The 23,587-nt window shown below is 33.7% G+C and overlaps 1 protein-coding gene across 2 annotated transcripts in view; it reads right to left on the minus strand.

Annotated features, from left to right (window-relative positions):
* Nucleotides 1-19,353, minus strand: part of LOC145248041 (vacuolar protein sorting-associated protein 8 homolog) — a 135,162-nt gene extending 115,809 nt beyond the window's left edge. The window contains exons 1-4 of one of the 2 annotated variants that reach the window (XM_080109771.1): nt 19,163-19,353; nt 12,242-12,310; nt 8,026-8,162; nt 5,305-5,395 (exon numbers count right to left, since the gene is read on the minus strand). In XM_080109771.1, the coding sequence (XP_079965897.1) occupies nt 5,305-5,395; nt 8,026-8,162; nt 12,242-12,310; nt 19,163-19,231 (366 nt within the window). In that variant the 5' untranslated portion in view covers nt 19,232-19,353. The remainder of the gene's footprint in view (nt 1-5,304; nt 5,396-8,025; nt 8,163-12,241; nt 12,311-19,162) is intronic. The other variant, XM_080109772.1, reaches the window with a different exon arrangement.
* Between the last annotated feature and the right edge of the window lie 4,234 nt (nt 19,354-23,587).

Here is a 23,587-nt window from a genome sequence, read left to right on the forward strand (position 1 = left end):
GACTGAGCATACAACTCTCTCGCATTCTTTATTACTCTTTTATAGTGATTGCTGGCAGTCCTAGAATCAGCTTTAGTCTCAGTACAGCTTCATGTTTTTCCTTTGATTCTCTTTTCATAAAGGCAATATTATCTTTTAAAAAAATTTCTTCTCTGTATAATATGTGTCTTTACTGCCCTCTTCTGAAGAGAAGCGTTTGGCTTCGAAATGTCATGGCCTAAAGAGGTTTCCCTATCCTGAAATATTGTAGTCCCTTTTGAACTGAAAGCATAATAAAATTTAATTGTAATTTTTTTTATCCCTTTGTTATTTTAACTTATTATATAAACTTAGTTCGTGTTTTTAAATGTATTTATAGTGCATTTTAAACCACATTTCCAAACTCCCATTCTTATCTGAATTAATTTTAACTGGCGAGTCTACTCCCCATGTTATACAATAAAATATAATAATGAAATTTTCTAAGATGGACTTGCGTTTAAAAAAAAGCTTTAAATCTATTTAAAATTTTAACCATCCCTTAATCGTCCTTCAAAATAGATATTACTAAAAAATTAATTTATTTCATTATATTATTTTATTTCCATTTCTATATTCTTGAAACTATTTTCCCAGATTTTTCTTGCATGTCATTTGTTTGTAATATATTAGTAATAGTTATCAATATATGTATAGACAAAATAGAAAAATTGGAAATACGCATCACTTTTCTAGTATTCATCACCTTTGGTAAATGAGTTTTAAATTATTAATATAGAAATCAAAAATTATATCGTTTCAATTAAATAAAAGAAGGAAGTATTAAAATCAAAGCACACATTTGACTCTTAAGGCAGATCCTCTCTCCCTCCCTCTCTCTTACTGCTCCCAAATAAAGTTAATCTTTGCACCCCAATTCATTCTAATTGGAGACACTGGTCTTTTAGCTAAACCAACATGGGTCACTCGAAGAACCCCAAGTTAAGTGCATTTATATATCTGTGTTGTGTGGAACCTCTTTATGTAGATCTAGTTCCACCATTTCTTTTGTTTTCTTTGCTTTATATTCTCTTACATATTCAAATAATTATTAATATCCTATTCATTTATTTTAAAACAAATTAGTTGTTAGAGCAGATTGGTTTTCTCACAGTTCTTAAAAGATAAAATTTCTTGTAAATGTTAGAGGGGAATCTATCTCCAATCCTGCGCTTATTTATGAAGAATAGAGAAAAACTTTAAAGTAAGATACTCAATATCTTCATCCATGCGGGGGCACAGAAATACCTGGTGTAGAAACCAGACGCATGATTAACCCTCTTGATGTGATGGACCTGTAGATCTTGTCAGATCATCCATCTAAGAGAAAGAAAACTGATAACAAAACAGAGAGGGAGGCCTCCTCAGTCATGGTTGACAAGCTTCCTGGAGCTGGTGACTCAAACAAATTCCCGGCTTGCGCTAGACAGGCTCTTCCTATCACACTTTTCCTTTACCTATTAGCCAAGCCAGAGGAACAATACCAGGGACTCACCAGAGTCACCCTGTGATTGGCCTTATTTCCTGACTAGGACATTGAACTCCATTCCCCTACACTCTATTTAAAATTTCTCTCTTTCTCTCAGAAACTGAGAAAATTTGCTTGTATGCCACTTGTGCTCACAAGACTTGTTTGGGCTGGTCTTGTCTGAGAGGTTGAGGGTAACTGATTGACAGTTTGTCTTGCTGTTGTTTCTGAATGTCAGTACAGGAGCCCTAACTCTTTGGTAATGCTTAGACTGGCTGCTCTATCATCAGATATATAATATCAGGATAGTTGTAGTGCCATGTCGCGTATGGAAAGGGACCCTGCTGATATATCTGGTTGGCTTTCATGAGACCACACATTCTAGACTGGACTCCGCTAATGAACCACTTCAACTACTTTAACATAACAGGATACCTCCCTTTTTGCCGTAAGGACTGGGATAGATGTATACACCCACTTAGAGTCTATATTCTTGCACCCTCTCTTAAACTAGAGAGAAAAATCTTGAATCGGATGACCAGGCTTTTATGTGCTTTAGACTAACATTTCATCACTGCGTTAGTTACTTATATTTTCTTTGCCTCAAGTCAGGATTGTACCCTAATAGATCATGTCTCTGATAGTATAGATGCAGCACTGTCCTTGGATAGTAACGCCCAAATACGTGCATTTGGTGACTTTAATGTCCACCATAAAAATTGGCTTGGTTTCTCAGGTTACACAGATGCAGCTGGAGGCTCCACTTATAGTTTCTCTATAGTCCATTCCCTCACATAGACAGTAATGTTTCCAACTGGCCTACTAGATCGTGAACCTCAGCAGGCTTCACTTGTTCAAAACCAAAAGGTACTACAACAGAGCTTACTGGGAAGCCATTAGAGAACACATCTGAGATGCCCATGGACTGATATCTTCTCTCTTCCTGCTGAACAGTGTGCCAATGAGGCAACTGAATGGTGCAAAACGGGAATTGAAGCACGTTCCCACACGGAAGTATTATAGCAAGCCCCACTCATCCCCATCGTTCACTACGGATTGTGCAGCTGCTATGGCACAAAGGCAGCATGCATTCTGCCAGTTTGTATGTCAGATGTCAAATACAAATAGGCAAAATTCGCAAAGCAAATCTTCTCTCTGACAAACAGTATGGATTCAGGCAATGTCGTTCTACTGTATATATTTTAACATTTATCTGTGAATGCATTTACCATGTATTGGATAAAGCTGGTCGAGCCACAGCTGTAGCCCTTGATACATCCAAGGCCTTTGATAAAGTTTGACACAAAGAGCTGCTAATGAAAATTAAACCGCACGTTATAACTGGACGTATACTAAATATAATTAGATTCATCTTTGACAATGGAAGCATACAGGTTGTCATTGATGGACATACATCCAAGCAGCATAACATTAATGAGGGAGTGTCTCAGGGGTCGATCATTGGACCATTATTATTCCTGATATTCAAAAACGATCTCCCTGATAATATTGTGTCTAAGATGGGTATATTTGCTGATGATACAATGCTCTAGAACATGCATTAGGGAAGAACAGGTGTACATAAACATAAGACAATGGCAGAATCATTAGAAAATGACCTCCAGATCATAGTTGAATGAGGACACAAATGGATGGTAACATTTAATGCTAGTAAAATTAAGCTGCTCTCCTTTAACAAATACAAGACGCCTCTCGAATCGCCTATATCGATGAAAAATAACACCCTACCTGAGAATTCTAACTTCAAACTGCTTTTTTGGGATTATTGTACCATATTTTACTTTGTGGGCAATATGAACTGGAACAAATACATAGAGGACATTGCAAAGACTGCTGCAAAGATGGTAGGTTCCCTCTATCGAGCTAGAAGACTACTCACACCTAAGAGTATTCCATACCTCTACAAGGCCACCATTCGCTCATGCATGGAGTGTTATTGCCACATCTGGGATGGTGCATCTACCACTAGTCTCTCCATCTTGGATAGGTTCCAAAAAAGAGTTGCCAATCTAATCAGTTAGACTTTATCAACTAAGCTACAGCTCTTGTCTTATCGTCATAATGTTGCATCTCTGTGCATGTTTTAATGGAATGTGTTCTGATGAACTCGTTGCACTTGTACCCCATACATATCTCCGACAAACCCGTTCAGCAATAAGATCTCACCCTTTCACTGTTGAGGTCCCTAGATGCCAAAAAGATTTCTATTCCAATAGTTTCTTCCCTTGAACAGCTGGACTTTGGAATTCCCTTCCTGCTACCTGCTTTCCTGGTCGTACTGATATGCAGAAGTTTAAATGTAACAAAAACCGACATCTTGTTAATCTTTCCTAGACATGGTCTCAAAAAGTAGCCTTTTTCATCCAAGTGGTTATATGCCTTGTTAGGAGTTAACATTAAATAAATAAAGCTGGTAGAGTGCATATGTGAGTATATTTATCATACAAGTGAATGTTAGACATAAACAATGATATACATGAAAAGTAATTATAAAATGCTGAATAAGTGTGGGAGGCTAGTATATGGATTTGCAGAATAGATTTCCACATAGGGGGAGTTGGAGTCTAATCTATTAAAGGAGTTGGAGTAAGCATTCTAGGAATTCAAGGAGTCGGAGTTGGACTCTCACCATCCGACTCCGCAACCCTTCTTGCAATTATAGAATATCTAGCTTTTCTATTAAAATAGTACATGACAATGATAAGTTTGATCTTTGTTTTTACAGCATATCAATCCACACATAAAACAAAAAAAAAAAAGTGCCTTCATTGGAGACAAAATAAACAATTTCTTTGTCATTTCAGACATTACTAATATCATATTTACAAACATGATAACGTGTATCATAAAATGATAAAAAAATACACTCTTTAAATAACATTTTCAATATTTCTGAAAATTACTATACCTATTTTGTTTATTTAAATTAACATTAAATTGTATTATTCATGAGTTCGAAGTGGATTTTATTCGACAATTATCAAAATCAACAACAATAATTAAACATGATTGATATTCAATACGTACACTATAATTAACATTTTTTCATTCCACACCTTTCTCTCATACTTGAGGATAATGTTTAATGGGATTCTCAGTTGGCAATGGACAACATATTGAGAGGATAACATCAACAAAAAAAATTATATATATATATATATATATATATATATATATATATATATATAAAAATAAAAAACTATTTGAGTATCGCTTTTTTAAAAAAAAAATAAATTAAAAAAATTAGAAAAAGAATGTAAGGTCAGTAATTTACACAATTCAAATAGGGTTTACACATCCAGCATTGTTTACCTCTTCAAAATCTTCAATTTCTAGGAGGGGGGGGAGGCGATTACATGTAAACAGTGAAAAAATATTCCCCAAAATATCAGTTTGACATAAAATGAGCACCCACTTACTACCGAGTCAGCAGTAAATAGAGACAGACAATCAAATAGTTTCTCAATTTTGGAAGGGGAATATTAGGGTTTTTTTTTTTAAATACTAAACTAACTCTAATCTAATCCTCAACGAATTTTTAGTTTTAGCTTGCAAAATTAGTTTAATTCGATTTGTAATATATAGAAGCATCAAAACTTGACTTCTGGAAAATCAAAACTGCTTGCGTCATGATTTTTGGGTACCTAATTTATATAATTTACTTTCATCAGAAAGGAGAAAAAAAAATACAAAACGATCAGACCAATACTGTTATGAAATCAAATAAAATTGATTATTTAAGAGAAATGAAAAAGAAAAAAGAAAATGAATTTAAAATTAATGTTTTGTTTACTTACGGCAGCAGATCTCAATTGCGCAGAAATGTTTTTCAATTTACTTGGTTTTAGCACTGAGCCGTGAATGTCAACAGAACTCGCCTTTTTTAATCTGAAAAAATAGAAAAGATAAGAAAAAGAAAGCTTAGAGGTTTATGGATTAATGATTCTTGTGACCCAGAACAAAATATAAGAATATATTTCTTATTCATATCAATCACTCATAGACATGAAGTAAACATCAACAGAAGAAAATATAGTTCTATATTTTGTCATTTTCAGCAGATCAGAAAGTGCAAAACACATTGGTAAAATAGAAGAGTTTTGTCCTGATAAAAAATTAGACATGAAAAACAAATTAAAAAATTAGACATAAAAACAAATAAAAAAATTAGACACGAAAAACAAATAAAAAAATTAGACACGAAAAACAAATTAAAAAATTAGACACGAAAAACAAATAAAAAAATTAGACACGAAAAACAAATAAAAAAATTAGACACGAAAAACAAATAAAAAAATTAGACACGAAAAACAAATAAACTAGGTTTTCTTCAATTTTAGGAGTGAAAGCTTCAACTGAATCATTTGAAGTGTTGAGAAATTATACTGGTTACTACAAAAACAATTCTCCCCTGCATCCATAGTTCACAGCTGATAACCAAGAGGCACATATATACCCATTCATGCTGCTGACTATCCACAGATGGATGGGAAACAAGAAGCTGTCAGTTACAAGTGTGGACACTTCTTGGATTATCATATGTTAGCAGATGCTATGTGAATTTCTATCACTCAGTATTGTATGCAGTGGGTCTAGGTTTTGCTGTTCCACATACAATAGCTAGAGGACAGCAAGTACTTTCATGGTGTACTAAAAAAGTGAAAATTAAGAAAACATAAAAATGCAAGATGGTTTACCAGGGTATGCCACTTAGAACATTTTCATACATGAAAAATTTAGAGTATGCATGACAACTAGGCATGACTACTTATATTGATACTCTCAGGATAGAACTGATGATTCTTGTAAGGTGCTACCACTACACATATGCTGATGTATTGAAATTTAAGAGCCAGCCAATTATATCCTCACAAAGCGAAACCACCTATTAAATTAGACAGAAGTAGTAGAAAACATTTTGCGTGCTAGTGCTTTTGTGCAAGAACAATATTTATCAGCAATTTTTCAAGCTTAAAACAGTTTCTTAAGGAAACAGGTTAACAAAAATATAATAATAATAATAATAATAATAATATATATATATATAAAAAAGTGAAAATATTGTGTTCATTTCCCTACCAAATAACTCTGTCCATTTTTGGTCTAGAGACTCGAGATTTGACATAAGGAGTAATCTTTTTTAATCAGTTGTCGGCCAGAAATTTGGCTATCAAGGGGTCAAAGATCAACAATTTGACCTTTGAAAACTCTACCAAACTTCTCCGCCAATTTTGGGTCTAAACACTTGAAATTTTAGATGTAGGTTACTTGCACATGGACGAAATTTTAATCTGATTTGAGCCCAGAAAAATAAATGTTAAGGGGTCAAAATTGGAGTCAAAGTTTACAAAAATTTTACCTCTGCGGTCTCTACCAAATTACTTAGCCAATTTCTGGTCTAAACATTTGAAATTTTACATAAGGGTATTCAGAGATAGGACAAGCTTTTTAATCAGTTTTTGGCTGAAAATTTGGCTGCCAAGTGGTCAAAGTTCAAAAGATTTTACCTTTGCGGTCTCTAGCAAATTATTCAACCAATTTTGGGACTAAACATTTGAAATTTTACATAAAGGGTATTCAGACATGCAGTAAGCTTTCTAATCAGTTTTGGGGCGAAAATTTGGCTGCCTAGAGGTCAAAGTTGAAAGAGTTGACATTTGCAGGCTCTACCAAACTCCTGCACCAATTTTGGGTCTAAACACTTGAAACTTTAGATGTAGGGTACCTGGGCATAAGTCAAACTTTTTAATATATATAGATATATATACATATGCACATAAAGTTATGAACAGTACATAGGGCCCGAGCAATACCTGGCTGAACTGCTAGTAAAATATAAAACAAAAATAAAAATGTGACTATACGTTATGGGCTAGAGGAAAGACATAGTGTTTCCTATTAAATACTGGGCAATGCCAGGTCTTTTTATAGATCCATGATAAAAACTATTTATTAATGAATAAATCAGGAAAGATTCATCAAAATTAACTAATTCTGACTTTTTGGTAATTTTTTTTGTTTTAATTAGAGAGATCATCTATTTCTATGGAAGTCAAGGAGCATGTACAAATTGTTCATATGATCACATTCAGAATGGTCCAAATTTATGCACAAAATGCAAGTGCTTACAAATGTTTCAAAAAGATAAAAAATGTTCAGTACTATTATTACAAAGTATACTGTATTCTACTAATATTGCTTTTATTTGTACAAGTATTCCTACATGAGTGTTATTCAGGGTTTTATTTACTTGCCTCTCCCTAAAGGGCAGAGTTAGACACAAGTTTTAATGTGGGAAAAATCCAACTCCTATAAAAAGGTGCACTTGAGATAGAGAGAAAAATAAAATTTGCCTTAGTCTAGAAGAATATGGACTTCACTGGTTGAGTACAGAAACGATTAAGTTTAGCATCAGAATAGATACTACACTTTGTTAAAAATCTATGCGGAATTAAGAAAACAAAAATACAAACAATGCCTAAAATAAAGTAAAAACAAATAAACAAAATGAGACTTACCCTCCTCTGAGTCTGGGTCGATCTGAGATTAAACTGTCCTGACTGGACATGGAGGAGGTTTCAGCAGAATCCTCTTTGTACAGTTGGGTCAGGGTGGTCAGATCCTCATCATCTAACAATAGCTCATTGTCATCAGGCTACAAAGCAGAACATGCAATAGCAATTTAGATGATGACGTACATTATTTTCAGAATAAAAGATCATGCGGACACAAAAGAGCCATAAAAAACAGTTGATAGCTTAATTTTTTTTAATTGAGGAGACATGACTTATCAAGGTATATGAGAATAAGGATTGATGACATATGAAAATGGTTCATCTCAAGTAGTTAACATTTGTGGTTTAGCAAAACTAACTACTTATTGAAACAGATGGAACCATTTCAGTTTTTCTTCTGAATGTCTTTCCTTTCTGGCCTTCCATTTACTTAGATATTTCTCTTTAAATTGGCAAGGGACATATTTTGAAGTTTTTTTTTTGTTTTTTTTTTTAAATAATCCCAAGGATGATTTTAGAGAGTGGTTTTAGGGGCATTTTAAAAATATTTGTGGTAAATTTCAAAGCTTTGATGTGAATCGCTTTTCATTTTTGTTACATGCCAAAATTCGATAACAGCACAAAATCTTCCAATATTAGAAAGGAAACAACGTTTTTTTTAATTTAAAACATATTGAAGTATAAAAGTTTCAGGTTTGTATGCTTAACGGGTAAGTTTTTACAAAAGTTTGGTAAAGTATACATTTGACAAATTTTTCTTATCAGTAGTCAAATTGTGTCTTGGGCTATGTTTTTTTAGGAGTTTTCATATAAAATAAAATAAAAACAAATTTAGCTGTATGATGTCATAAATCCTAAGTTTCACTGTGTTAGCTGCTAAAATAAAACTTATACAGTCAAAATTATCTTCTTTATTGCACAATTTTTGTGATTTTCACTAATAAACTGAACCCCTAAGAATTAACTCCATGAATATTATCTTTTAATAAACCATGACATTATATTAATAAATTTTTTCACTTATTTGAAGCTTTCATCTTCAGCTATACACTTTTTAAGTTGGCCTTTGTTCAGTATTACATAAAACACAATTGGCAATCACTTTGGTACTAATTTGACACACTAAGATAAATTTGTTATTCCTATTTATAGCTTGAATACATTCATACCTAAACATTTTATTTTGTATATGCAGAAAATCAGTTTGAGATACTGAATTATATAATTGCTGTTGTGGACATTCATCAACAAACTTGGCATTAATCCCCCATTTTATCCTATTTAAGTGCTGGGCAGATGCCATGCCACTCAACAATTTATGACATTTGAAGAGTCTTGGATGCTGTCAGTTTTCCCTTCATTTTAGGGATCATCAGTATTAACAAGAGTGATGCAAAGATGGGAGAAATTAAAATGTTTCTTTCAAACATAGAAAAACCATAAATTGGATGCTACATTTTCAGATTTATTTTCTGTTTGTAATATTGTCATCTCAGCTAATAACTAGGAGTGCTGATGAGTGTAAAATTAATATCGAGTTCAGAAGAATGGATGTGTTTTCATCCCTGCCGCTGTAGAGACATCAGGCATTGTAGGTTCAAAGAATAGAAAAGCATTCATATATATAACTGATGAAAGAGGGAGTGTTTGACTATATCAGATCTCTTTACCTACACAGTCCAAAGAAATCAATTTCCCCATAATTTTGCCAGATCTACTTTGCAGGATACAAGTTTTGCATAAAGAAAACCTTTAGTTGAGTGGAGAAGTGATTGATGAAGGAGAAGTCAGAATTTAATTGTTAATTAACGGAAGTTTATGAAATCACGTAATTGCATGACATAACCTAATGAATTCATGACACAAACATACAATTATATATATATATTTCTGTAAAAGTCTGAGGATGCTACAGACGGCCCAAAAAACGGCCAAGTAGCTGGAACAATAATGTAACTTAACAGAAAGATACGGTAATAAAAAATAAAACGCATATCTGCTCTACAACGGTATTGAGCACTTTCTTCAGTCTTTATTAATTACCATTTCCACTATATATATATATATATATATATATATATATACACACACACACACAGTGGGGATAATAAGTATTCGATACATGCTGCAAAATTTTATTTTTCATTTTAATAAACATTTATAAAACAGAATTCAAAACAAAATTTTAACTGTATAAAGCTTGCATCATAACGAGCATATTACTACTCAGAAAGTTAACATATTCATTTTAGAAAAGATATCAAAACGAAAATTCTGAAATTCCTAGTGTAAAAAGTATTCGATACATAGTAACAAATGAATGAAATTTCCTAATTTCATTCATTTCTCTGTTTGGATCTAGTCTAGAATAAGGACCCCAATCTAAGTGCCGATGAAAAGGGACACATTCCGATTGACACCGGTTGACATTCAACCAGAATGTGTTTTTTAAGCTAAATTTTCGTATTTAAGAGTGCATCTCTATTCTATCCATTTGTAGCAGTATTTTTTTTTTTAATTTCAAATATTAGATTTTTTTAATACTACATAGAAGTTTGGCTTCTTCAACTGATGAATTTTTCGTTTTTTAATAAATTTATTTTAAAAAATCAATCTTGGTCGCAAATTCTTTAGTTGGTAGATGTGAATTGAAGTCATCTGCAGTGCCTTGCTACTATCTGACATTTTTAATAATGGTTAAAACCCAAGAACAGTGTTGATCTGTGAAACAAGATTATTGATACCCATAAGTGTGGTGAAGGGTTTGATTGGAAAACAGTTCAACGTGCATCCTTCGACAGTAGGTTCAATAATTAGGAAATCGAAAATGCATCATACCACTGCCAATCTTACTCGGGCTGGTGCCCTAAAGAAAATTTCAAATCGAGCATTGAATAGGATGACCAGAACTGTTTCAGCTAATCCTCAAGTTACCAGCAAAGAATGGGATTAATGTTATTATTTAGTTTACTATTAGTACAGTGACTAATGCATTGCGAGAACGTGGACTTCAGTCCTATTTGGCAAGGAAAACTTCTCTTCTCACCAAGCGACAAATCAGAGCCAGACTTGAATTTGAAAATAATTTATCAAAACCTGCAAGCTACTGGGACAATGTAATTTGGTCTGATGAGACCAAAATAGAGTTATTCAATCATAGCCACCAACATCAGGTTTGGAGAAGGAAGGGAGAAGAGTTCAAACTGAAGAACACCATCCCAATTGTTAAATTCGGTGGAGGAAACATAATGGTGTGGAACTGCTTTTCTTCCAGCGGCACTGGAAAAATTCATATCATTAAAAAACGTATGAACAGTGCCATTTATCGGGATATTTTGGAAGAAAATTTGTTTGAATCTGCTCAAATGTTGAACTTGGGTCAACACTGGATATTCCAGCAGGACAATGATCCAAAGTATTGTGCAAAATTAACACAGAAATGGTTTGTTGAACATAATATAAACATGTTGCCGTGGCCCAGTCAGTCCCCCGGACCTTAATTTGATCACAAATTTGCAACGAGAGCTTAAAGTACAGGTCAGTAAATATCAACCCAGTAATCTGAAACAATTGGAACAAATTTGTAAGGATGAATGGTCTAAAATTCCTCCAAATAGGTGCCACAACCTTGTATCAAAGTATAGAAAATGTTTGCATGGAGCGGTAAGCAACAAGGGTAATGCAACAAAGTATTAAATGATCATTTGTCACTATGTATTGAATACTTTTTACACTATTTCAGAATTTTCATTTTGATATTTTTTCTAAAATGAATATGTTAACTTTCTGAATGCTCGTTATGATGCAAGCTTTATACAGTTAAAAATTTTTTTGAATTCCGTTTTATAAGTGCTTATTAAAATGAAAAATAAAATTTTTTAGCATGTATCGAATACTTATTATCCCCACTGTATATATTTATTTATCATGCATGCAAGTAAGTCGTCATTTTAAAGTGTTAGTTTCTCTCTCTCTGGCTTTCTTTCTGACTGTTTCTTTCGGTTTAATACATTTACTTATTAAAATGAATTGTGACCTTCAGGTAAAATACTTGAGATGCTGATTAAACCTGGTTTGAAAACTGAAAATTGGTTTGCAATCGAAATTTAAAATTGTTCCTTATGAAGAGTCAAATAAAGAAGCAGAGATTGTGAGCCCAACATTAAAATTCCAAATTTTTAACCTAATGCATACATTAATATTTTTTTTAAAATCTTACCTCATTAAGGATGCTTTCCAAGGTGGGTGGAACCTCCACAGGAGGCAAGTCAAATTCCTGGTCATCCAACTTGAAAAACAAAAATAACATAAACTGCAGTCATCTTTTTTAATAAGATAAAATAAAAATCTTCAGAGAGGTAGGTGTTGCTGAATTTGTTGTTACCAAAAGAAATTTTTAATTTTGGCACATATTTATACAAGAGCTTTCAAATATGGCCATGTGCAAATACCTCCCACCCTGAAATGTGCAGAAACAAATTATTCAAGTCATGGATTCAACCAGAGAGGCTGTCATACACAAATGCAAAAGAATATTTCTCATAAACTCAACATAAAAATTTTGCCACATTCCCAAAATGATATATAATCAATTCATTTTTTTTCAATGCAAGATAAAAAACCCTGGCTAAGAAGATAGTCAAAATGTAGGATACCCTACATTAAGATCTAAAGACAACTGGACTTTGACTGGATTTAGATTTCTTTGTATCTTCCAGTTATATGACAAATTATTGACAATAAAATTTTACTTTAATTTTTTTATATGCTAAATTGATAGCATTAGACTTATTAGATCTGTTAAGTTGCTAGGATTGATTGATTCATACATTGTAAAATGTGGAAGCAAAATGAAATATCAATTTTAAATTAAATAAAAAATATAAAACATGTGAAATCAATAAATTTATTTGTTGAAGAAGAAAGAATATAGAATCAGATCACTGCTATTGATAATTCAAGTAAAACTTACAACTTAGAATATGGATATCCTTCAAGATATCTTTCGAGACATGTCTGAACAATCAGCTTGTACTTGGTGTTGCAGGCAGTACAGGTAATATTTTTCTTAACTGCAATGCATTTCTTAACTGCAATGCATACATCCTAGTGCTGCAATCAGTCAAATTATAAATGCTAAATGGTGAAACTGGTAATGTCAAGGTCATTCGCAGAGAGACACTTTTAGGTTTTTCCCTCAGAGGTATGACATGGATCAGAGTTCTGCTGCCAGATGTATGGTCAACTTCTCCATCCATTATTTGACAACAGTAGATAGCAATAACAGATTGAATCCCTTTTCAGAAATGTGGAAGATATGATGTTGCCTTTACTAGAAACACAAAGACTGTTACAGTTTAATAATGGAAAAAGTGAGAGCGAGAGTCAGGGGATATAGAAAGAGAGAGAGAAAGAGAGAGAGAGTCAGGGGATATACATATATATATATATATATATATATATATATATAATTATTTTTTACTATAATAATTAAATACCTACAGACACTAGTGTTTCATCCTTTTGGGAATCTTCAGTGCAGGGTGTCACGATTAATACCAGTCAAATGATTTGAACCTCACAACACGAGACATCTCCGGCTCGATTAGCGGAGACCTAATCCATTCGACTACTATTAACCGCGTGAAATAACATTGAATTTAAACATCTTAATTTTAAATATTCATTTACGTCAGTCAGACAGTGATCTAATATCACAACCCGTTAACTGACATTGCCCGGTGGTAGCATTCCCCCCACCCCCACCCCACGTAAAAAAATTAAAGTATGGCTGTTGTCGTTGCCCAACCCCAACCACCTCGTGTTAAGAACGACTTTCGGAATGGACACTCTCAACCTACCTATGTTTAGAATGGCTTTCAGAATAGACACCCCATTTTGCGAGTGGAGGTGGGGTTGCCACAAAATTTGCCCGAAATGTAATTTTGATAATCACTGTCAGGATTCCCATGTGCAAATACTATGAATGAACAAAATAATTTGGTGGTTGCAGTGTCGTTTGGCTCATGCATATTAATCTGGCGGGCAGAGTATGGTAGTTCAGGTGGCAAAATACTCTCAAACCCTCAATCATTTAGAAGGAACTAAATTCCTGTAGTCACCTGTACGTTACCATGTAAACGGTATTTCAGAATGTGACAGTTTTAAATAAGCAGAAAAAAAGAAACAATATAAATAGAATGGTTTCTTTAAATAATAAACAATTATTATTTTAAACAATATATACAGAACTTTGTTTAGATTATAAACAAGATAAAGAGAACACTTTATAATTTGAAACAATGTAAACATTTTTAAATCTTAAGTGTTAAAGAGAAACAGAATTTAATAATTTTGAAAGAAATATTGTTTGCAGACATTTTTCAATATATATACCTAAAAGGAAATAAAACTGGAAGAAATTAGGCAAAAACAATTTATGTTTTGGGACCTATTTTTGTGTAAAAATAAAAACAAAAACATTTTTTTTTTTTTTTTTTTTTTTAAATGTAAATAGCAGCGAGTACCCATGTGAGCGAAAAAAAAAAAATTAGCCACAGTAGACAGGCTCGAACATATAATGCTAAGAGGAAAAGGAGGTGCAAAAAACAGATACGCTTTAGTCGACTGGCCTCCGAAAGAAATAAATATTATACCCGTTGTGAAAGGAGCGACTAGCCTAATAAAAAATAATCTTCAGAAATACAAGCAATCCCTTGAAGACCAAGCTGTAACGAAATACAGATAGCAGCCATACAGAGAACAGCGTCTATTCTTAAAGGAGCCTTCGTATATAAATTTAAATTTGATCTCTTAAAACTATTTGGAGTAAAATAAAATTTTAAAAAATAAAAAAAACGCCGAAATGAAAAAGTCTGGAAAAATATAATTGTCAAGAAAGTTTAACTAAGGAAGAATAAGAACTCAAGTTTATAATTTTTTAGTTAAAGGATAGGGTTATGAACTTGACTATTCAGGCTTAGAGTACAATATCTGTTCTGTCCTAATCTCGGGTAATTTTTATTTTTCTTCAAATACAGAAAGTTACTTTTTGGTGAACTGGATTTCACCCACATTTAAAACCAAATTTGTGCTCAACTCTGCCCTTGTGGAGATGCAAATAGATAGGGTTTAATCATCAAACAATAACTCATACATGAGCAAATGGTAGCTAGAGATCAAAATACTGGCAGGTGTGAAAAGTTTTCTAGCCTGGTAGTCCACATTCTTTGCAGCAGACTTAGCAACATCTTCAATATATTTATTCCAATTCATGTTGCCTATGTGAATGTTAGGTCCAGGAACTTTAACATTGAATTCTCTGGGAGAATGCTATCAGTCATGGCAATCAGTGGTTGGAAAAGTTTCTTATAGTTGTTAAAGGAAAGGAGATTTGTTTTTGTAGCATTGAATGTAATTATCCATTTTTGTTTTCATTTTACTACATTCTGGGGGTTGTTTTCTAAGGATTCAGCCATTGCCATTTACGTGATTGCAGCAGAAATTAACCTATGTAAAAAAAAAAAAAATATATTGATAAACGTTAATTCTAATCAGAAATTAGTTTCTATTCGCCAAGTTAAAGGCTTCAAAATCATTTTCATTTTTTTTTTTTTTTTAATGGAAACGAAAACATGTCCGACAAGATGTTGACGCACAAAACTTTAGCATTTGAAGCCTTTAAATTCTGGCCAGAATCAACGGTATTAATGCAGAATACAGATAGTGCTATTTTTTTTTTTAGATGGGATTTTCAAGTTAACTTCAATTTTGAGGGTAATCTTTGTTTATTAAATTGTTAGGTGAATGTACAGAATAGTTTTTTAAAAAGAAAGAAAGAAAAAAAGGCTTACCCCTATGTTAAGAATGGGTTTCTAAATAATAACAGTATTATTTCAGCACAGTCTGTACTTCTGCATCAGTACCTTATGTTACCATTTGTTTTGTTTTGTCAATTTTTTAAAAATAAGGTTAGTAACATTAAATTAATTATTATTATATAGTTTCATCATTAAATTATTAACTGAACCAAATTTCTTAAAACTGTAATTGTTTGCGTAATGTTGTATAAAATTACTGTATGTAAATAGCTTTCCAATTTTTCAATCTTTGAATTAAATAATAGGTGCTTACTCAGATTAGCACTTATGTAGATCAGGAAGAGAGTTAGGTCCAGAATGGACCCATGAGGGACTCCAGCATTAATACAGAGAGGTTCTGATTTCTACCCATCAACCACTACTCTTATGAACCTATCAGAGAGAAACGATTTAATAATTGAGAAGACATTTCCAGCTATAGTATAGCTGGAGATCTTGTGAAGTAGTCCTTTATCCTATACCTTATCAAAGGCCTTTGATATGTCAAGAGCGATTACTCTTGAGAGGAAGCCTCCGTAGAGAGATTCGCTAATCCTATGAGATATAACTGTAAGTACATCTGGAGATCTAGCAAAACGGAAACCATATTGCACGTCACTATTTATTATTAAAGGTTATTTTTGCTGAGATGATTGACTACTTCTCTATTTAACACAGATTCCAGCAGCTTACTCATGATGCACAGAAGACTTATTGGTCTGTATTGAGAGGGAGATGATCTATCACCTGAATTTTTAAATACAAGGCATACTGATGAGATTTTCCAAGGTGTTGGGAAGCATTTCTCATTAAGACAACGCTTAAATAACTTTGTAAGTATGGGCGCTAGTTCTGGTTGAAGCTTTTGAGCACTATAATTGGAATGCCATTAGGGCCAGTTGCTTTACTAGAATCAAGGCTTTTGATTAGCTTGGCAACCTCACATACAGATATTTGTATGTCACATAGCGTATTTTCAGATACACAAGAAAATACTGATAGTTGGCGGCCTTGGTCATAAAGAGTAGAATTAGCTGCAAAGATCTTGGCAAAGAGTTTGGCTTTGTCTGATGCTGATGAGATTAACTCAGGTCCATTGATGATAGTCGGGATAGAGCACACACTTCTGTTCAGGATTCTCTTTGTTATTTGCCAAAACTGATGGGACCCTAGCCGCTGCTCAGCTACTTTCGACTTGATGGACTGAGCATACAACTCTCTCACCTTCTTTATTACTTTTTTACAGAGGTTGCTGGTGGACCTGAAGGCGGCTTTAGTCTCAGTACATCTATTACGTTGGAAGCAATGGAAAAAGTGATTTCTGTGTGCAATGGCAGCAGCACATTCTGGAGAGAACCACAGCTGGCTGTTAGGTTTTTGTTGGAACTTTTTTGAGGGTATGAAACGGTCTATACCTACAATTAACTATTCTGTCAGGTCTGATACTATAGAGAACACATCCTTTTTAAACATGGAACGCAGAGGTAGATCTGATATAAATATGCGGAAGCTATCCCAGTCAGCCATTGAGTATTGATATATTGTACGATGGAGAGGTACATCTGAGGACCTATTACATTTCGTTTTTATCTTAACTGATACAACAGAGTGGTCGGAAGATCCCAGTGGAGACAAAACGGAGGATGAACATAGCTCAGGGCAAGTTGTGAGAAAAAGGTCTAGGGGACTTGCATACTGGGCGTCAGTATCGGGGACACGAGTAGGTTCATGAACAATCTGAGTGAGGTCATAAGCAATGGAGAAATCGTGACAGAACCTCCCCTCATCATCTGTCTTGTTTGAGTGGGTCAACCATTCTACATTGTGAACATTAAAGTCTCCACAGACATGAATGTTTGCCGAGGGATATGCAAACAGGACGAGGTCAATTTTCTCAGATATGCTTTTAAAGATAGTAACTCAACTGTTGTGGGGGCGATAGAGTGCAAATATGAACGCAGTAGTGTGAGCCAGTGCAACCCAGAAGTACATATAGGATGAATTAGGATCTTCTCTGAAAATATCCCTGCGATATGGAAAGTCGTCTTTAATGTAGGCACATACTCCATGCCGATCTTGGGGGTCGGGTTTAGAGATTAAGTTAGAGTATCCTTTAATTATTAACTCATCTAGGGAAGTAGTCGGTCCAATGCCGATCTCACTTAGGAATAATAGGTCAGGTTTAGTCTCCTGTAATAGAGTTTGAATCTCTGGAAGGTTGGAATGTAGACCCCTGATGTTGGAGAAGGAGACATGATAGTGAGGGTCTATGTTTGATTGAGTATTCCTTTCATGATTGGAATTTTAGATTTGTGGGATAGGTCAACAGACTTGCTTAGAACAGGACAGAGAGGGAAAGTAAGAGAAAAGGAAAAGAAGATTTTTTGTTTGTTTGTTTTGTTAAGAATTTATGGTAAATTTTTACCTTAGCAATCAAATGACGACTTTACTAGGTTTTCAGGTATGCTGAAAACGAATATCGCATTTAAAATTTTCGCAAACAAATAGTTTCCCGGATATTAAATAACGTAATTTCTTAAGTTATAAGTGGTGGCGGGGTGGCCATTGTTGTACGCGCAAACGCGCGCATATTATTTTTTTCAGCATACCTGAAAACCTATAAAATCGTCATTTTAAAGGTGATTATGAAGTTCGAAAGTAAGAAAAATTTACCGAATTTATAAACCAGAGAAAACACGACTTTCTAATCGTTTTGGAAGTTTCTAATTTCTCTTCAAATTTTGAAGAATCACGAAGTAATTCATATTTTTCCCCCAAATATTAAGGAAGAATTAAAATGGCTGGTTTAGTGGTTTATCTACGTAGAAACCGAAATGCATTTTTCTGGATTTAATTTCGTGATCAAATCATTGTTGATAGGATTTTTTTAAAGTTGACTTTAATACTTTACAATATCGCAGTTTTTTTAATTTCAATAATCGATAGTAAATAAAAAGGTGTAAAGACACGTAGAGGCGAGAAACAGACATACAAAAACTGGTCACACAATTTAGATATAGTAATTTTTAGATTTAAATATAAGAAATAAACATCTATTTGTGTTGAACCGTTTATTTATTTATTTTTTCATGCAATAACAACACAATAAGCGACGGTCTGCTCTTTTTTTTTTTTTTTTTGTTACAAATCACAACACACCCACTTGCTTAAGAAAACACATGGAAAGAGATTTCTAATAAGGTACAAGAATTTCGATAAATTAAGTTTTCCTTTCATAAGCGTATAAGATGGCAAAATATAAAATCATAATGCTTATTTACCCCATCTACGCCAATATCCAAGGCTTTTGATATTTCCTCACCAACAGCAGACTCTGGTTCGTCGGCCATTTTGCTACTGGATCGACGGAATAACGGATTACTTCAATTCTCTTATTCTGCTTTTAAAATATTGCGAACTAAAATAATTAATTTTTTAATTATTATTATTCAAATCAGGACATCTGTTTAAATTTATTGAAGGATAAATAAATTATTAATTAGTTAAGAATACATAAATTATTATATCATAGTTGTTATGATATTGATATCAAAACGTATGATAATAATAATGAAAGTATATTAAGAAACGGTGTAATCAAAATAATAGTTCCTTCCTAATTTAAAAAAACGATTTTTCCATACGAGCCAAAATCGGGCTTGTGGCTAATTTGCTCGGTTTCATGAATCAGTAGATTTCTAATATAGAAAGAATGGTAGAAGAGTGCGACAAAAGACATAAATCAGCAAGAAAATCGCGTGATAACATATGTACATGGACTTTCAGATTAATAAGTTTTGACACGACTTGATGACATTTATTGGATGTGCTTGCTTCTTCTACCAATATTTTGTTTAATTTTCGATTTTGGAGCGATTTTCGAGGCTCGAAACTGGCTGTAAGGACAGTATCCTTTTTTTTTTCGGGGGGGGGGGTCGTTCTAATTCGATACAGTTTACATTATATTTATTTTTAAATAATAAAATAAAAACAGTTTACAATAAGATTTAAAAAAAAAAACTTATTAAGATTGGCAGAAGAATAACTTAGGTTGTCTATGGTAACGTTTATTCACCGTATATTTATAATTATTTTATCGCCCTTTTCTTTTTGCTTGTTTTGTTGGCTATTCTAATAAATACCCCAGTCAGCTTGTAGCCACACTGTACTGTGGTGAATGATGGTTACTCATTAGTGCACTTGTAACAGTTATCAATAAAATAACAGATTTATTTTCTCTTGCAAATCAATGCCTCCTGCTGAGCGAGTCGTCCACACACTGACCAACCTGTTATATAACCAGTACATATATATATATATATATATGTGTGTGTGTGTGTGTGTGTAAAATTATTTTTACCGGCCATATCATCTCTAGTGTGTGTCTTGTGTAGATATATTGCATATATATATGTGTGCATCTCTTGTAGCCGTGCTTTTTTTTTTTTTTTTTTTTTTTTACAAGGTGATCACCACTTATCAAGGCCCGGAAACCACTCAAGGGTAAGGGTTATTGTAAGTACAGTACGTTAGTGTGGAGATTTAATAAAGTGTCTACTTAAGGGGGCGGTTCATCAGAAATTTGTTTATGTTGGACTTGAAGGCATCCAGGTTTATAGTCAGGTGGGAAGCAGGAAAACGGAACAGAGTTCCACAGGCGTGCAGTTCTAAGAAAGAAGCTTTGTTCATGGAATCTACGTTTTCATTTAGGCATAGATAAAGAGTGGGGAATTTTTTGACAGTGGATTCAGCTAGACAGTTTTTTTTCGTAAGATTGGCGAGGGGGGACCAGAGATTGGAGTCCAGACGAGCACCTGCCATGGAAATAACAAAAATAGGCTTGCAACGTCTCTTATGTGGGAGAGAGGTTGCAGGGAAGAGAAAAGGGCATCCCCCACTAAGCCATGAAGTCTATTTTGTACTCTGTCAAGGCAGGATAGGCTGTTTTCAGCAGCTCCTGCCCAGATATGGCAGCAGTATTCCATCCTTGGACGTACTTGGCTTTTATAGAGAATTGCATCAGTAGTGAGATATCTTCTGGAGCGGTAGAAGGATCCCACCATCTTTCCAGCGACTTTGGCAACAGACTTGATGTATGTGTTCCATTTTAGATCAGGAGTGAAGGTCAAGTCCAGAAGCTTGTCAAAACATGGGGCGTCTCCTAGATGAGAGCCATCCCTTTCAATTGATGCCAGATGGGGATCAGAGCGTTGATGATGTAAAGATAGGAGTTTGGTTTTAAATGCATTAAAGGTAACCAGCCATGTCTTGCCCCACTGAACCACACGCTCGAGATCAGAGGAGAGAGAATCAGAGAGAGTTTTGTCATTTACAGCCTTTGATGTGTTGCCGTAGATGGTCGTGTCATCAGCATAGATGTCAACGAATGATTTAAGTATGTGTTTAGGGAGATCATTGATGCAGATCAGGAAGAGAGTTGGGCCCAGGATGGACCCTTGAGGGGTCCAGCATTAATACTGCAGGCCTCTGATTTTTGTCGATCAACCATTACTCTTATGAGCCTATCAGAGAGGAATGATTTAGTGATAGAGAGAACATTTCCAGTTATACCATAGCTGGAAATCTTGTGAAGTAGGCCTTTATGCCATACCTTGTCGAAGACCTTTGATATGTCAAGAGCAATTGCCCTAGAAAGGAAGCTTGCTGTATATAGGATGTGTTTATGTGTACGTGTCTAGCAGCTCATGTTGTCTAGTCTATATAACATTTATTTATGAGTGCATGTGTGCATCAGTGTTTTAGCCATTCAAATAAACAGTTAACGAGAAACATTCATTGTACATTAATGAACACAGTTCTTTACAAGAATAAACAATATTTTTCTGCAGGAATACATCAGACCAAAAAGGGAACATACCGTCTTCCATCAATGGTCTTGATTGACAGGTCTGTAAAAGGTGCAATGAAGACTTCTTCCATCCAAAGGAATGACACTTGACATTCGGGGTTATATTTTATGCAACTTTATTTTCTCGATGTTCCTCACCTCTCAGAATTGCAAATGCTTCTTTGTATTCTACATTTCAAAGCTTTAATCATGACCACTGAACTGCTTCCATGGACTTTTAGAGACCAAATGTCTTCCAAACCAAAGCTCCCATTCACTAACTTCTTCTCTGATTGACTGTCTGCTTACTTGTATATATATATATATATATATATATATATATATATATATATATATATATAAAATTATCTCCTCATTTGTTAAATGACGTCACAGATCAATCTTATTGTTATTGTTTATTATAAATTATTGTTTATGAAACTAAAATTCCAAATCTATTTTATTGCATAAATATCTAACTATAATGTTTTATTGTTTATGAAATAACTCTTTTATTATGACTTAAAATCTATTTGAAACAACATTCTTTCTCTAAGTAAACATTCCACATTTTAAAACACAATTAATAATCACAGTGTTACCTCCTGCTTCATTTTCCTGGCAATTCACCATAACAGGGGAGTCCTATTATTGAACACAACCAGCTTGCAAGGCACATTGATTCCATTTGTCCTGTAAGGAATTTCTTCAGCCCCTTTGGAAATCATAGTCGGTCAACAGAGAGAACCCAACAAGCATCAAAGACCTCTCTCTCTCTCTCTCTATCTCTCTCTCTCTCTCTCTCTCCTTTCCCTGTCCACTGGATACTCTAACATAGACAATCTTCGCTGAAGATAACTGCTGACTGACATGCAACATCTAAAATACTTTCTACTCTTTCTTTTTCTTATTTGAACACAGTCCAACTTTTTGCCGTCAAAATAAACTTTCTGTGCTACGTGTTTGACTTATTAATTATTCTATAGGGGCGCAAACTCGTATCTCTAAAACTCATACATTCAGTCATTAGTGGCCCTCCTCCACTGATACGAAAACAAGGAAAAAATAGAACAAATATTGATGAGATGTGTTATGAATGTGACATAAACAAAAGAAGGGAAAAAAACGAACTTATATGCCCAACAAAATTTAAATGAGATATTGGGCATTTTTAACAAGAATTAATAAAACCAAAAATGGAGTAAAAAAATAAATATATAACAAATAAATGTTACCCTTCTACCAATCAGAATAATTTTTTGTGGGTATTTTAACTTATTTTAAGCCGCTTTTAGTTCATTGCATCTCTAAGAATGGAAAAAAGGCTGAATTATATATTTTTATTATCAGTGTTTTTGAGCAATTGTCGAATTTTGAGGAATTATCAAGACTGTGTGACCCTGTAATGTCAATCATTTTTTTTTTTTGCTCTTTCTAAACAAAGTTCACACTAGTTCAGTATTGAACTAAAAACTGTTTTAGAATAAGTTAAAACACAAAGAAATTTACACAGTAGGTAGAACTTATCTTACCTTTGGTAACATTTATTTGTTATATATTTATTATTTTCATCCCTTATTTTGGTTTGTTGTCTCTTGTTAAAAATACTCGAGATATTTATTTAAAAATAAATAAATGAACATGTCTTTTAGGAAGGAGTTGGGTACTAATTGTCATCGTTATCTTGGTGGTGGTAGTAGTAGTAGTAGTAGTAGTAGTAGTAGTAAGAGAAGGAGGAGAATAGTGATTACAAGGCTGGGATAACAAGGTGATTTTAATGATGATGATTGAAGAGGTTGCTGCAAGAGCACATCAAGAAGACCTTGTGCAAGGAAAGTGGTATGTGGATGATGTTGAG

The sequence above is a fragment of the Euprymna scolopes genome, chromosome 26 (assembly GCF_053919585.1).
Source record: "Euprymna scolopes isolate OS-2025 chromosome 26, ASM5391958v1, whole genome shotgun sequence".
Classification (NCBI taxonomy): Eukaryota; Metazoa; Mollusca; class Cephalopoda; order Sepiida; family Sepiolidae; genus Euprymna; species Euprymna scolopes.